At 36.2% G+C, this 15,678-nt stretch overlaps 2 protein-coding genes across 6 annotated transcripts in view; one reads left to right on the top strand and one right to left on the bottom strand.

Annotated features, from left to right (window-relative positions):
* Nucleotides 1-15,678, top strand: part of DNAH7 (dynein axonemal heavy chain 7) — a 108,552-nt gene that overhangs the window by 84,212 nt on the left and 8,662 nt on the right. For 2 of the 3 annotated variants that reach the window (XM_061457043.1, XM_061457034.1), the window contains exons 49-60: nucleotides 114-247; nucleotides 958-1,293; nucleotides 2,748-2,874; nucleotides 3,455-3,649; nucleotides 6,190-6,282; nucleotides 10,367-10,543; nucleotides 10,811-10,972; nucleotides 11,717-11,917; nucleotides 12,749-12,910; nucleotides 13,988-14,173; nucleotides 14,585-14,722; nucleotides 15,427-15,657. In XM_061457043.1, coding sequence (XP_061313027.1) covers nucleotides 114-247; nucleotides 958-1,293; nucleotides 2,748-2,874; nucleotides 3,455-3,649; nucleotides 6,190-6,282; nucleotides 10,367-10,543; nucleotides 10,811-10,972; nucleotides 11,717-11,917; nucleotides 12,749-12,910; nucleotides 13,988-14,173; nucleotides 14,585-14,722; nucleotides 15,427-15,657 — 2,142 coding nt within the window. Of the gene's footprint in view, nucleotides 1-113; nucleotides 248-957; nucleotides 1,294-2,747; nucleotides 2,875-3,454; nucleotides 3,650-6,189; nucleotides 6,283-10,366; nucleotides 10,544-10,810; nucleotides 10,973-11,716; nucleotides 11,918-12,748; nucleotides 12,911-13,987; nucleotides 14,174-14,584; nucleotides 14,723-15,426; nucleotides 15,658-15,678 lie in introns of those variants that run through there. The other variant, XR_009744020.1, reaches the window with a different exon arrangement.
* LOC133271292 (baculoviral IAP repeat-containing protein 5.1-B-like) lies at nucleotides 1,914-9,425 on the bottom strand. 3 transcript variants are annotated; one of them, XM_061457232.1, is made up of 4 exons: nucleotides 9,288-9,421; nucleotides 8,153-8,262; nucleotides 7,732-7,846; nucleotides 1,914-2,160 (listed from the first exon to the last, which is right to left on the bottom strand). In XM_061457232.1, exons 1-4 carry the CDS (start codon nucleotides 9,417-9,419, stop codon nucleotides 2,104-2,106), a joined length of 414 nt encoding a protein of 137 aa, XP_061313216.1. In that variant the 5' UTR covers nucleotides 9,420-9,421; the 3' UTR covers nucleotides 1,914-2,103. The 3 variants fall into 3 exon arrangements, with proteins under 3 accessions (XP_061313216.1, XP_061313223.1, XP_061313212.1); XM_061457239.1 differs by lacking the exon at nucleotides 1,914-2,160 and adding an exon at nucleotides 6,695-6,757; XM_061457228.1 differs by lacking the exon at nucleotides 1,914-2,160 and adding an exon at nucleotides 6,793-7,286 and having other exon boundaries at nucleotides 9,288-9,425.

The following is a 15,678-nucleotide window of genomic DNA, read 5'->3' on the forward strand; positions in this document are numbered from 1 at the left end:
AAGTTTGTTTGAGCATAATACATGACATTATATAAAACTCATCTTGTAAACAAGCATTCTAAATTGCATCTGGCCCTAACTGTTCTATCTCTCAAAAATATTTCTTCTAACAGGTAACATTATTGAACTTCATGATAACTTCAGAAGGAATGCAAGATCAGCTTCTTGGAATTGTAGTTGCAAAAGAAAGGCCAGATCTTGAAGAAGAAAAACAAGCCCTCATTGTTCAAGGGGCTGAGAATAAAAGGTATCAAGATAACTTCCCTTGTTAGAGACAGAAGCAGATTTCTGTTTAAGGAACTACAGTCATGGGAAATGTACTTGAGAGACCCTTTTTTTGTTGTTACTGTTTGATTTAACAGGAAATTCAAGACTGCTGTTTTTGAGAGCTGAAACCTAGGCTTCTGTTTGGGTTTTTTAGGTGTATTTGGATGCATACTCTTATTTATCTTCTTACTGGCTGTGCCTTCTTTCTTCTGATATGGTTTCCTATTTGTGGGATTATTGAAAAACATTAAAGAACTTAATTGCAGGTTGTGTGATTGAAAAATGTAACTCTTGATCCTGTCCTCTGGTTTTATGCATCCCTTCAGTGATGTTGGCACATGATTTGCCATCCTCACAAATTTTCATTAGATATTAAAGGTTGCCTTTTAAAAATGTTTTCATTGTGTGCTAGATTTGCAGTGATTTTACATGGCAAAGGGCATCTTTCCCCATGGGTCAAAGAATGAAATGTGCAGTATTCAAAGTGGTTTGTCATTTCCTCCCTTAGCCATACGTTTTTAGCCTAAGTGGATATATTTTTAACATATTTAAGGGAATGTTTAATAAGAAAAAATGTTTCTAATGTAAGTTGCATACCAAGAATAGAATGTACACATTGTTTTATTTTATAAAAACTAACAGAAAAGAGCTGTAAGTTTGGTATGTAAAAAATCTCGTTTATTATTTTAGGCAGCTGAAAGAAATAGAAGACAAGATTTTAGAAGTTCTTTCAGCCTCAGAAGGAAATATTTTGGAGGATGAAACTGCTATCCAGATATTATCTTCTTCGAAAGTTCTGGCTAATGAGATTTCTGAAAAGCAAGCTGTAGCTGAAGAGACAGAAAAGAAGATTGATGCTGCCCGTATGGGCTATTTTCCTATTGCTGTCCATTCGACAGTCTTGTTTTTTTCTATTGCTGATCTAGCCAACATTGAGCCAATGTACCAGTATTCACTCATGTGGTTTATTAATCTTTTTGTCATGTCTATAGATAATTCAGAGCAATCAGAAGATTTACCAACAAGGTAAGAGTGATAATTCACCATTTGTAGTTAGTGATGTATTTCTAGTTACTCCAGAAATGTTACTGTCATTTCTCCAAAGTGTATTGTCTCAAGCACTGCATTTTGAAATATATTTTGTACATACCTATGTCAGATATTTTCAGGGAAAATGATTTATTCATAGGAACAAAATGGTAAAATATATTACAAGTGTAATGTATTCCACTACTTCTATTTAGTAATTGCTACCTCAAGTCGTGTGTGAAATTACAAAGTATCAGATTAAAGTGGCCCACTTGCTTTGATTTTATATTTCATCTAGTGACTTTGTATGTCTTCAAGAAACAGATAAGAAACTTTTTCACACCACTGGTGAGAGAGAATGAAGTCTTGTGGTTAGGGTTTTGGCTGTAGAGTGTGCAAGGCACTAATTATCAACACAACCATTTTTTATTTAGTTCAGTTTCATTATTTATTTTCTTTTTATAAGAAGGTATCTCTCTGTCTTCCAGATTGTGCATGAGAACAGGAGAAATCGCAGTTTTTAATGATCTGAATTTATTTTACATGTGGTGAACCTTGCTATTATAATTACATTAGGAATGTTCAAAATATATCCTTGAAGTGAATTGTCTACACAGAGATTGTTTAAAGAAAGTTTTTCAGTGTTCTGTCACATCAGTTACTAAACTAGTGGCTTTATTTGATCTTCAAATCACAGAGCATTGCTTGTGTTACTTAGCTATTTTCCTCTTCATCAGTCTTGATCTTCTATCAAAAGTTTTCCTCTTTTCAATTATGATTGTTCACACTTAGGTTTCTGAATGATCGCTATCTTTGAACTGGAGGAATACCCCCTTGGTTCCTCCCTATCAAGGGATTGGTGACCTATGTAGTTGAAAAAAAAGCCATAGTACACAAAAAGCCAAGTTTCACATCTTTGTTACAACCTTGAGAGAAGCGTTTGAAATCCTTGTGAAAATTCAGATATTGCATTTCTAACCAACTAAATGGGCTTTCCCTTTTATGACTAGGAATTCAAACTTAAACCTTTATAAAACAATAGATGGCCTCCTTGTTTTGTATTTAAAGAAAAATATTTATAATAAATCACAGAAGTGTAAATATATTTGTAATATAGTACGTATTTCAGATAACCTTTAAAGATGGACTGTTTTGGTTTTGCCCCTGGTATTCATATTCATAATGAGTTTTTAAATTGCTGCTCTTTTCTGCCTGTCCCAAAAGGGACCTCTCACTTCCTCTGAAAATCACGTGTTACTAAGATATAATTGCACTTCATTTTTTTTATGTTATTTACTCACAAAATAGTACATGCATTTAGTGATTACTTGGGGGTAACTGACCAGAGAGTATATTAGAACAAAGAAGATGCAATGATTTGTAATAGGTTTACAGAGCTGCACAGTCTTTAGAGTGGTATTAATGGAAGGTTCTTTTTCTGACACCTACAGGTTGAAGACTCTCAAGGATCATTTTACTTACTCACTCTACGTCAATATCTGTCGTTCCATCTTTGAAAAGGACAAGCTGCTCTTCTCTTTTTGTCTAACTGTGAATCTCATGAAATATGAAAAATTGGTAATTAATAATTTGTAGTAAAAGAATAGAAAAGTTTAGAAATAACTAGATCACTTAAGCCTCAATTTTGTGTGAAATTTTCATTTCAATAAGCAATTTAGAAGCACTGAAAAATATTCTCTAAAATAAATACATAGCAAAAAGGTATGGCAAAACTGAGCTAGATGATAAAAGTTTTTTCTAACCATTATTTAAACCAAAGCCTAGCCCGTGTTGTTCTTACAGAGAATGTTTTATGAAATTTTACTGTAATGTAATTCTGAGTTCTAAGAGAATATCAAAATGAACTGTAACCATTGATTTGAGAAACTACTTTTTCTCACTTAAGGTGCTAAATGTGTTTATTTTTTGTGTAGAATTCCTCAAAATCACGCAATTCTTTACAAAATGTTTCTTACCTGGACTTTTAAAATTCATAATGAAGCACACAAATTTTAACCGTATATAAGCTTTTAGTGGTTGTATAGAAGCTTTTTCAACTAATGCAGTAATTCAGATAAATGTATTTATTTCTTACATAATATACTAAAACCATTAGATTTTATTTATTTAGTCCTGAGAAAAATGTTTTTCATTGTAGATTAATGAGAATGAGTGGCACTTCCTGTTGACTGGAGGCATAGGTTTGGAGAATCCCTTTTCTAATCCATGTTCCTGGCTTCCTCAAAAATCATGGGATGAAATTTGTCGACTTGAAAATTTGCCATGCTTCACAAATATTAGTAAGGATTTTGCACAACTGAAGGATGGATGGAAATCAGTATACGACAGTTTGGTATGTTAACATTCCTGATTGCTTGCATTCATAAGCCAATTAACATACTGAAAATATTTATACAGGGAAAAGAAAGCGCTGTCATTTTACACGGTATGTTCTTACATATATTAATGCAAATATTTAAGCAAATAGTGTGTAGTAGATCATTGCCAATTTGTCAGGTGGCTTCTGAATAGCAAGTCAGATTTGAACTTGGATGGAAAAAAGGCAACAAAACCTGGAGTGTGAAGTGGGAAGGTGAAACTTAAATTTGCAAAATTAAGGCAACTGTTTTCCCTTGTCAGTTTATACATTTGTTTACCAAGCTTTGAAGATGCCTTTTCCTGCTATTACATAGTATGCTGCTTTCCTGAATGAGTGTAAAGAAACCAATTACTGTCATGTAGAGAAACTAGACTGGAGTTTAGGAGACCCATGATTCCTTATTCTCACAGTGACCTGATGTATGCATTAATGACTTTGCCTATCAAGAAGCAGATGGGAGGAATATAATAAAACAAAAAAAAAAAAGACTTAATACTAAGATTAAAGTGCCCATATTTAGATTCTAAGGAATCAGTGGTGAAGTCAAAGACAAAGTGCTCATTGTACACATACTTCCTGGACAAATGACTAAAAGTTATCCTTCTTTCCTACTTGCACTATATCTGACCATAATCACTTCCATTTTCAGATAATGCTGTCCATTTGTGCTAGTCCATTGAACCACTTTTCTTACTGTTAACTTAAACGATGAAAATTTATCAGCAATATTCAGTCAAATGTCCCAGGACTTCCTACACCCATTTAACACACCATGTGTTTTATTCATTGTAAATGTCAAGGATTTTGAAATCCTGCCTATTTAAGTGTGGGCTTAAAGATACAGTAACTTGAGGACTTCTGTTCTTTGGGAAATAGTTGCTTGGAAAATGAAAAAAAAAAAAATTATGGTATTTGTAAAAGAGACTGAGGGAGAGGAAGACTATGTCCCCTTTGGGATTCTAGCTTTTTAAAGCAATGCCCAATATAAATGAAAGGTGCTGACTTTCAGAAGTAAAAATTCTTAGCCAAACGGAAATAAATAGAAGTTTCTTCATTTAAGTGGTGTTGACTAAAATGAGACCTGTGGAATCAGGTCATCAGTTAGTTAACTGATAAACAATCTGATAAATAGTAATACTGAAGTAAAGAACATTCAGTTATTGAACCTCCAGTGCTAGGAAAGGTATTACCTATCACTGTTCTAATATAGCAGAGTCACTATGCCTTTTACCTGTTATGTAAAAACATTTTCCTTACCTATCTAGCTTTAATACTACTACTTCCATGTGAATGCACTATAATTTTCAAAAATGCCAGTTGATGGTCTTGGGGAAAATTCCTTTTTGATAGCTGCATTTATTTCCTTTTAATTGCCAGTATCCCCAGTAATGTGCAACCCACTCTTTCCTGTATTGTTAGTGATACACAAATCTTTTTAAAATGGCAGTTTCATGCATGTATCCATTTGCGTTAGAGAGAGAACACACAAATCAGTGTTGCTTGAGCCACTTTGTCATCAGCAACCATATGCAGAATAGGACTTTTTCAAAGGAGTTTGACATGCACTTTTCTCCTACTATTATAGATCAGCTCGCTTCCAAAAGTAGGGAATTCCTGACTTCAACTCCCCAGTTCAAGGATTCCATGTATTTTATCTAAAGTTATATTCTGTATCATCTTGGAGCAGGGACCGAAACTCACTTCTCTGCTAGCTGGCTGACTTGATCTCAAAGCTACTGATGCGTCCCTTCTCATGGGGAAATTAAGAGTTTTCAGCACAGTGGCAATACTCAGTGGAGTCCTCAGTGTTTCTCAATTCACTCAGGTTCTTGCAAGTGCAAGAAGGTCATGAGCACAGAAAATGTTTCCAGAAAGGCATAATGTCCTTCTTTCTAATAAGAAGTTAACATGGCACACAATGACTGCTGTTCCCAATCTGATAACTGCAGTAACAACAGTTGGATTATTCATAGGCCATTTACAAACTAAGTTCCGTGGTGCACTGTTTGACTTAAGTTCCCAATTCTTGTTTTCCTGCACTCATTTTCTGCATTCAGATGTAACCTAACTCACAGTTGTCATATAATGCTGTAATGATTGCCATTGATTATATGGCTATCATTGTAATACTGAAGACTGACACCATAATTCAGTTCTAACAGAAAGAGGGAGGTAAAGTGCATTTTCAGGTTTCTTCCACCTCATTCCTTCTCTGCTTCCTAGAGAAAAAATTTGGTTTATTATCTTCTAAACACTTAGAGATTACTGTAACTTGCCTGCTATAAGAGATGCTTCTTAGCTATACACATATATTTAAAGGTTGTTTGTGTCTTTTGCTTTTTGGTTTTGTTTTGTTTTTTTTTTTGTAGTTTTGTTTTAAAGCATGTCAACCCCATTCGTTTCTGTAGATTAAGAAATACATCATGTATTAATGTGGCATATTAAAAGATAATTTACTCTCACTACAGGTAATTCACAAATGTTTTAAATAATGTTGAAATGCGTGTTTTTAGAATCCTCAGAATGAAGATTTTCCTGCACAGTGGCAGGACAAATTGGGGGAGTTCCAAAGGATGCTTGTCATTCGCTGCCTGAGGCCTGATAAAGTATGTATGAAACTTTCATTCAAAAAGGTCTGTCCATCTTGGAAGCTAAATGTATTTATAACCATGCATTGTAATTGTGTTGTCTACAACCATTCTACAAAAGTCTGTCATAAAGGAAAACAGGAATTAATGAGATTTAAAAAATAAAAATCAGCAAGTTTAAAATTGTAATTAAAAAAGATACTTAAAACAGAAGGTAGGCCTTTAGGTTTTGTTAAGCTTCATGTGAATAACCAAAATACCCAGAGTTCTTCTTCCTTTAGACTGTCTTACAAACCTTGTGACTTTCCTTTCTCAGTACATTTACTGTATTTGCTTACACATCTGTTTTGATGGATGTCATTATGGTGACTTTTGCCTGATCTAAGAAGATAACATAGGTGCTTTAAAGGTGGCAATTACTGCAGACACAGTGATCAATTTTGTTCTATGGAAGGTGTTTTGAAGCAGAGCCATTCTGATTTAGTCTGTCTAGCTGTAAGGCTTGAACATGGCACAGGTCACAAAAGGTGCTTAGAGTTACAAATCTTTATTCCAAAAAAGTCAACCCCCTAAAAGCTGGAATACAAATATTTGCTTGGACATTTGACATATATACACAGGTTGAAGGTACTATTATTAGTCTACACCTAGCCATAATGACAAAGCATACTGTGAAAGGTAAGAGGTAATATAAACAATTAGGGCTTCTATTCCAAAAAGCCTGTGAAAGGAATTCACTATACTTCCTCACACAACTGTTTAGCTTTACAGTAGTATTCAGATAAAAATATAAATGTTTGTACCGTATGAAGAAGAGAAACCTTCAGACTTTACACTTCACTGTTGGGTTTTTTTGACTGGCGGTATAAGCTTTTAGAATGTCAGGCAGATGGCTCAGCATGGAGAGACACTGGTGGAATTGGTGTATACTGATGCTTGGAGACAAAGTTATCCAAAAGACGCTGCCTAGTTGCAGTGACTTCTTCTTCAAAAGCATTTATTATGCTTTTGCCAGTTTTGCACTTAAAACAAAGCAAAAGATTGGGACTTTCAGTTGAGCAATTTAACTGTGTAGTTCAACTACCTTAAAAAATTAGATCCTCAGAAACCTACTAATCTCCCACTAATTCTAGCTCAGAAGTCTACTTTTAGCCTATGGTTAATACTGCTACCTGAATGATGCAGTTTGCCAGCTATTTCATATGCATAGTCCCATTTGATTCAGGAACTTCTCAACTCCTCTTGCCAGTAGGGTTCAGTGATCACTTTCGGGTATGTCCACTATACTTTTAAAGTATACTAGAAGTGTTCAGGTCCAGATTTTAGCCAATAATGCACCTAAATCTTTACTTCAGAGTAAGTTGTGTTCTAGCCTTACACAATCACTCCTTGCTAACGGTTGGAAATACTAGAGATTAAAGTTCTTTTCATTCTAGTTTGTATTAAGATTATTTGGTTAACACTTACAAGGAAGGTTCTCAGCCGTGTCATCTCCAGCATGTAGTACTCCTCCATGGTCAGGTCATCAAAGGGCTTAGTGAGGGATAAAAAGCCACAGTTGTAATGTTTCATGTGTTCATTCCTGCAATGAAAACAGAGAATAAGAACAGATATTAAACCCATGCAAGTTCCATTTCAAGCAATAAAGATACCTGGACAATTCTCTTCAGTACTTCTGCCATCTACCATATAGAAAACATACAGAAGTAGATCTTACTTTATCTCAGATAAAGCCAAACTATTTCAGTTACTGGATAAGATAACCTTTCAATAGGCTTCAGTTCCATGAACTGCTACAGAGGAAACTGGTAACTTTATAATGAGTAAGGGGATGTTGTCAAAGAAGTTTGGAGGAATTCTTCAAGAACATTGTCACATCTGTGCTTACCATGGATCATCATCTGGTTCCCAGCCTTCCAGTTCTATCAAGCAAAAGAAACATTTTACTACATCTGGTTCGTTTTCATCTGGACAGTGGATAAAGCCCGCCTTTGCCATCTGTAGGTGACAATTTGGAAGTTTAGAGCCTCATCCAACACACAGCTCATGTTCACATCAGTAAACTCTGAAAGCTCACAAATAATGCCTCTCCCCACAATGTCTATCAGCACAGATCAGAGTCAAAAGTACATTTTAAGTGCAAGGGCTGCAAGCAGGCAGATAAGCAACTAGTAAATGAACAGGCTGCAAGTAGCAAACAGATTTCTGCACAATTGTGGCATGTGTGGGCTGCCAGAGTAGTTTTGCTCTACCAGAAAACATCTAGTAGATGTTGTCATGCTACACATGCATTTCAGTAGCAGTGCATGGGATCTGCCATAGCCAGGACTATAGAGAGTATTTTTAGAGAAAAATTAGCACAAGACCATGGACATACAGAATCAATAAGTTATGCAAGTAGAATGCTACATCTTTAACTGGCCACAGAGGGAGCGCATCTGGTCAGAAAACTAAAAGTACATTTGTTTCAGTTATCAAACTTCACATATACTCAGAGGACTCTTGCAGTGCGACTCATCTGAGATCCAGCCTGGAAGTTTTATGTATGAGCCAAAGTACAAGTCAAGTGGATTTCCATTTATTTATTTATTTTTAATGCTCAAGCCAAAGGCTGCAGGGACATAAACATCAAGTTCTCTACAATTTAAGTAATTTCAATTTCTGAATTTGAAGTAGTGATCATTCTGCTACTTCATCCTTACTGCTGGATGTCTGTTTGTTTCTTCTAATGTAGGGTTCTTTTTTGTGAATGAAAACTTGCAATCAGAAAGACTACATAATATAAGAATTAGCTTTTAAGCAACAAGAACATAAAATGAGTAAAAACAAGAGAAGTAACTATATTCAGTTCTGTAGCTAGATATGCAGAAGCAAGTCATATTACTACAGTACTTCTGAGCAGGGAACAGGCTTAGCAGAAGCTCACAACTCTTCTTGAATATGAATATACTTAACAAAGCTTCACATTCATGCACAGTATACAAAAAATAAGGCATAGCCAAAATAACCAATTTCAGACTTACATTCTCCGGAGTGCACTTGCAATTCTCCCTAAAAGGCCAGTTTGTGAAGGTTTTTAAACGGTTCTCATATTCATACATATCCTTAAAATCAGTCAAAAGCTTGGAAGCCGAACCACATTCTTTCAAGAGCATCTCCATCTTTAAAGCCTCTAACTAGTGTAGCCTACAGCCTCCCTCCTGCTCCCAAATTTAAGGCATTATACTAATTGGTGACACAATGCACCTGTAAAGCAGGGTAAGTTTTAAAGTAAATAAAAACACAGGTGAGTTTGTGAGCAGGACTGTCAAGAGAAATAATGCTATTGGAGCTTTTTCCCTTATGTCACATTCTGTCATATATTTATTAACCAAAAACACCTATGCTAATGTAGTATGAAAATTACCAAAGTTGTTGAATTAACATTGCTGTTTGAAACCTTTATAATTTCTTGAATTTAGTGTTCAGATATTAAAACTCAGTATCACATTTGTGAACACTATTGCATTCCTTTAAAGGGGAGGTGGTTATGGTACAGCGCTCCAGCGTGTGTCCATAGGTAGAATGAATAGTGATAGTTAGAAGAACTATAAATAAGAGTTTACAGGATGAAAGCATTAAGCTGACATTTTATAAATTCTCTCTCATTTTGGCACAGAGCCCAGCTGACTTCAGTAGGAAGTTTAAACACTAGTGTGTACAACAGGGCTGTACACAGCAGTTTTCTAAGCCAAGATTTTAACACCTTTGAAAGGTGTTGCATTATGAGATTTGAAAATTGAAATCCTCTCCATAATACAGATCAAGTAAGTGCAGGAAAAAGATCTTTTTTCCTGTACCAGCCCATTAGTCTGTTCTGATGTGGCGACAGAAATGAGATTAAAGATTATTTGCATAGGACTTCCAATTTCAACCCTCTTAGAGCATCTCTTTTTTTTTTTTTTTGCCTAGATTTGCACCTGCTAAATCGCTGATTCCTCTGGGACTGTACCTGATTTTACATGCAAGAATGCTGTCCTTGAAATTTATATGAAAATATTTAATGTGTGCTAATGCTTACACAAAAATGGGACATTTAATTCTATTTTTCCTTTTCTTTTAGATAATACCAATGGTGCAGGAATTTATCACTCACAACCTGGGCCGTCCATTTATTGAGCCACCTCCATTTGATTTGTCAAAAGCATTTTCTGACAGTCATGCTTGTGCACCGCTGATCTTTGTACTTTCCCCTGGTGCAGACCCCATGGCAGCCCTTGTCAGGTTTGCTGATGATCAGGTATTTTAATATCTCCAGGCTTTTTTAATGTAGTTGATGCGTGTGTGTGTGCGTGTCTGCGTACGTTTGCATGAAGCAAGGAACTTTAGATAGATTAGAGGTTTTTAGTCAACTGGAATGACATGAAAAATAAGATTTAAACTGTATTTTAATATATGCTGTACATTAAACATTTAAGGAATACATACAGATGTGAACTCTCACACCAAAAGGTTTATTCTATTTATGCAGTATTATTCTTTCTTATAACATGCTTTCTATATGCAGAGATATGGTGATGCAAAGCTTAGCTCTCTGTCACTTGGTCAAGGCCAAGGCCCAATAGCCATGAAAATGATACAGAATGCAGTAAAGGAAGGAACATGGGTAGTTCTGCAAAACTGCCATCTCGCAAGTTCATGGATGCCAACACTGGAAAAAGTCTGTGAGGTAAAAAAAAGTATTTCCTTATAAATACTTTTGAAGGCATGTCTGATCCATTCAGGTGATTGAAAAGCCAGCTTAGCAATATTTCATCATGATTTCCATCTTAGCAATATTTCATGATAATTTTTATTATATAAAGGTAATCATCACAGACTAATTCTGACTTTTTCCTTCTGCCTGCTGGAATAGAAAGTGCTCACAAGCATGATGGGTCTGGCCCATTCCCTGGATGGTAAATCCCAGCTGCTACAACAGTCTCTTCAGGGCATCATATGTCATATATAGATATGACATATCATATATAGCAATAGACATATGTCAAATGTCTATCACTGTAGAAATGCAGTATGCTAAGGAATTTTACTCTTGAACAGCTATAGGTTTCCAAAGAAGTACTAGTGTATATTTCTTTCTTGTCTTTCCCCCTTAATAAACTTAACACATTTCTGATGTGATACTATCACTATAGCCCTTCCCAGAACACCTGTTTGACATTAAGTGCATTTTGGTCACATATTCCACAAACATGCACAGAGAGGACAAATGCTAGTGCAGAATACTGAAAGGCTTCAATAAAAATACACCAGCTTTGGAAGGGAAGTTGTCATTTATAACCCTGACTTTCACTATAATCTCATATAAGTATCTAAGAAATTAAAAGTATAAATGGCTTTAATAATAAAACTTGTGGTGTGTATTAATTTAGTGTGTCTTCCAATTGCCCATATTTATACCTGTGTATTATAGGAGCTAAACCCTGATACAACACATCCAGATTTCCGACTTTGGCTCACCAGTTACCCATCTGCCACGTTCCCGGTGTCTGTACTTCAGAATGGAGTGAAGATGACTAATGAAGCACCCAGAGGTTTACGGGCCAATATAATTAGTTCGTACATGATGGATCCAGTATCTGATCCTGAATTTTTCAACAGCTGCAGCAAACCAGTTAGTAATGTCATCCTGTAACACTGCAAGTCAGTTAAAGCAGACCCTGATGACTCTGTATGTGTGCTCTGGGGGAAAAGAACCTCCCAGATTAAATAGTTGTCTTCACTGCAATGAAACACTTTTGGTTACTGGCAATAGTGAAGTTATTTGTTTGGGGTTTTTTTAATTTTATTACTTTTCTCCTACTTCTTCAAGTGAAATTTTGTTTAACTCAACAGCTCTTGAGTTAAGAATGTCCCCAACACAGTAAGACTGGTGAAAAAAAGTCTTTTCATAATTAGATGTCTGTTTGGAAGCATATTATTTTACGTTATTTTTCTATAATTAATATAGTTCTAAATGAGGTAATTCGCTTTGCTGAATAGCCTCAATTGAAAAACAAAAGTTCTTAGTGAAGTTTTTCTTTACAGACCTCCTTCTTGATAAAGAGAAAACCAACCCCAAAATCTCAACAGAGATATTATATGAATGAACAGTGTTTTATAATACGGTGGTGTGAAAAAAAATTCAGAGATCTGTGGTCTCATACACATAGTTGTATGTGACACGTATATTAGGTATACGTGCATATATACCTTTAAAATGAAATTGCTTTGAGGGTTCACAGAGTTTTAAGTGAGTATTTGGAACTGATGTTTATGAAAACTGTTGTTTATGCCTTAGTATGTCAAGAATGAGCTACCTCTGACTTACAAACAGTATATTAGCAGAGCAGGAGAGGCTGGCATTTGTGTGACTCAAATACAGCACCCTTATACAGGATGTGATTAAAAATTAAATGGTTTAGACCAGCCATGATTAATTAATGTTGTTGCATTTGGCTTTAAGGCTGAGTTCAAGACATTGCTGTACGGCCTTTGCTTCTTCCATGCTCTCGTGCAAGAAAGGCGGAATTTTGGACCATTGGGTTGGAATATTCCATACAGTTTCAATGAGACGGACTTGCGCATCAGCGTGCAGCAGCTTCACACCTTCCTCAACCAGTACGAGGTACAGCAACCTCTCACTGTGGTCACCAGTCCTTGCTTGCACTTTCTTGGGCTGTTAGTGCACGTACCAAGGCAGGCTGGGTGCTGCCATAGCAAACGGGGAGCACTGAATTAGAAAGCAAGGTCTACTTGCAAGGTACTAACCACAAGCATTGTAAGTGGTTAGTGCACCATGATCAGTATATAACTAATGTGGGAAACTTACTTTCAAATTACAATTTAGAAGTTCTGCCACGCAAAATAGAGCAGCATTTGTTTGTTCCATACAGTTGCCTTATTCGTTGGAATCTTATCCTGTCTTTAGCTGTGGATTCAGCTGATGGTGATGTTACTGCAAACTAAAATAGTGTACTAAAATACTTACTGCTAACTATGATTTCGTCAATGATAGGGATAATATTAGACCCTGGCCTGTTGTAGATTAATAACCATAATCTATTTGTGTAAACTTGGCAGGTGACATTTCCTTCCCTGTTTGCAGAGCTAGCCAGTGTTTCAAAGCTGCTGTGGAATTTGCTAGCAATACATGACACTTCCTTATGTTCCAGATTTCTAGGCAACCCACTATAGACAGAGTCTGTTAAAAGTTGTGGCTGGGGGCAGGAAAGGGGCGTTAGTTTTACACCAGTGTCAGGCTGGAGTGGTTTTGGTTATCAGTGTGGTTAATAGGTAGATTGTGGTTCAGCATGAGAAAGTAACTTCAAGAAAGTGTTTCTTTCCCTGCAGAAGAGTTATGGGGAGGTGTTGGTGATGGAGAGAGAAGTATGTATAGAGAAACAAGAGATTTTGGTAAAGTTTTCCAAAAACATGTGCTCATGAAGTTGTAGCTGGACTACTACAGAAACTTTTGAGGCTACTGTTCTTCAGAAGATGCAATGCTGGGTGACTCAATGGATGATTATTAAAGTAGTTGAAGATCAGATCAATGCTACAAGCATGAACTAGCAAAAGTAACTAACACTTTTTAAACTTCCCAGTGAGAATTCTGGATGACTTTCAAACTACAGTCACACCAGTAAGGCTGCCCAGAGAAGTGCTACACACTGCAGTTCAGATCATTGTCTTGCTTTTTTTTCAGGAGGTGCCATATGATGCTCTTCGCTATATGACTGGAGAATGTAATTATGGTGGCAGAGTCACCGATGATTGGGATCGGCGTACGCTCCGTAGTGTTCTAAACATATTCTTTTCCTCAGAAATCGTTACAAATGTAGATTATAAATTTGATTCAAGTGGCCTTTATTTTGCTCCTCCTGAAGGAGATGTAAGTATCCCAGAACAACAGGATTATCAACTGCTTATCTTTTGCAAAAATAGATCTCTCTTTAGTGACGTTGCTATGAGCCTCAGAGCTTACTGCTGTCACTGCCTGCTTTTGTGGCTTAATCTCATGTTTTATTAGAATTTCTTTCATTGACTTCTAAGAAATGGAAATGATGTCAAAAACCCACCCCAACTACTACCCACTACTACATTGCCTTTGTTGTGTGTGAGCCAGCATCCTTAGGGGATGGTAAGAGAAAGAGCCTGCTGCAGTTAAAAGCACTACAGAATAGGCATAAAAGAACTAGTTAATCATACCTGCTGTAGCTAAAAAAGACATAGTAATCAGCTTAATGTATTGCACAGGAGAGTGTGGGTCTATAGGGTTTGTGGTTTTTTTTTCATTTTTCAGTACCAAAGCTATATTGACTATACAAAGACACTTCCACTGAATCCTTCCCCAGAGATATTTGGAATGAATGCAAATGCAGATATTGCCAAGGATCAGTCAGAAACACAATTGTTATTTGACAGCATTCTTCTTACACTGGTATGTAAAGTGTAGAAATCACAAACCATCTTGCCGTAATATTCTACTCTATCTCTACATTAGTATGTACGCTTTTCTCCAGTTTTTAGTGTATGTTATTGTGTTGTGTCTTAATTATGGTGAAATTACTGTTCTACTTAAGAATCTTCTAAGGCTTTTTTGGCTGTGTATTTTTTCCTGTCTTCCCAAGGAAATGTACCTTCTACACTTCCCAGCTTTTAATAATTTACAACTTCTTGGCCATTTTCAGTTCAGTTTGAAAGCCAGGTACAATCAAGGAATATTATAATTCCTGTAAGCTTCATGAGGAAAATGAAGAACAGAGACTATGGAGAACAAGGGGGACAGCGAGATAGAACTTGTTCTGTGCCATTTCACAGTACCTGGCCAGCCACTGTGCTGATGGGTACACTGGAGATGGGGATAGAAAGATTGGTTTACAATGGAAGCAGGATTTCCACAAAAAAATGAGGAGGGTACAAAGATGTAGGAAACCAAATTTTGTTAGCTCTAACTAATTACTTATTGCAATAATATAGGCAATTCTGAAAACAAATTAATTTCAATCCATCACAGGGAAAGAGGGTTGGAACTGTAATGGTCTTTTAAACAATGCCTTTGTAAGACCTAAATTTTCCTGCATTTTAATTACTCTCGTAAGTCCTCTTTCTCAAAATAAATGTGAATTTTTGGCTCTCTGATAGTCCCAGGCATCTGCTGGTGGTGCAAAATCCACCGACGAAGTTGTCCATGAAGTCACAAATGACATCCTGAGCAAACTTCCTCCAAATTTTGACACTGAAGCAGCAATGAGACGATATCCAACTCTTTATACCCAAAGCATGAATACTGTGCTTGTACAAGAGATGGGACGCTTTAACAAGTTACTGCAGACGATAAGAGACTCCTGTATTAACATCCAGAAAGCGATAAAGGTGAGCTGAAGACAACCTTTA

This window comes from Pezoporus flaviventris, unplaced genomic scaffold (genome assembly GCF_033815535.1).
Source record: "Pezoporus flaviventris isolate CSIRO_AGI_PZ_B2104156 unplaced genomic scaffold, CSIRO_AGI_Pfla_v1 ptg000001l, whole genome shotgun sequence".
NCBI lineage: Eukaryota > Metazoa > Chordata > Aves > Psittaciformes > Psittacidae > Pezoporus > Pezoporus flaviventris.

What these genes read in the sequence shown, in the direction of transcription:
- LOC133271292 (XM_061457228.1), bottom strand. Translation starts at nt 9,425, where the DNA reads ATGGAGATGCTCTTGAAAGAATGTGGTTCGGCTTCCAAGCTTTTGACT. An exon ending in GCAAGTGCACTCCGGAGAAT is followed by an intron (nt 8,263 to 9,287) that starts GTAAGTCTGAAA and finishes TGTCACCTACAG; the next exon opens with ATGGCAAAGGCGGGCTTTAT. An exon ending in GAACCAGATGATGATCCATG is followed by an intron (nt 7,847 to 8,152) that starts GTAAGCACAGAT and finishes TTTTCATTGCAG; the next exon opens with GAATGAACACATGAAACATT.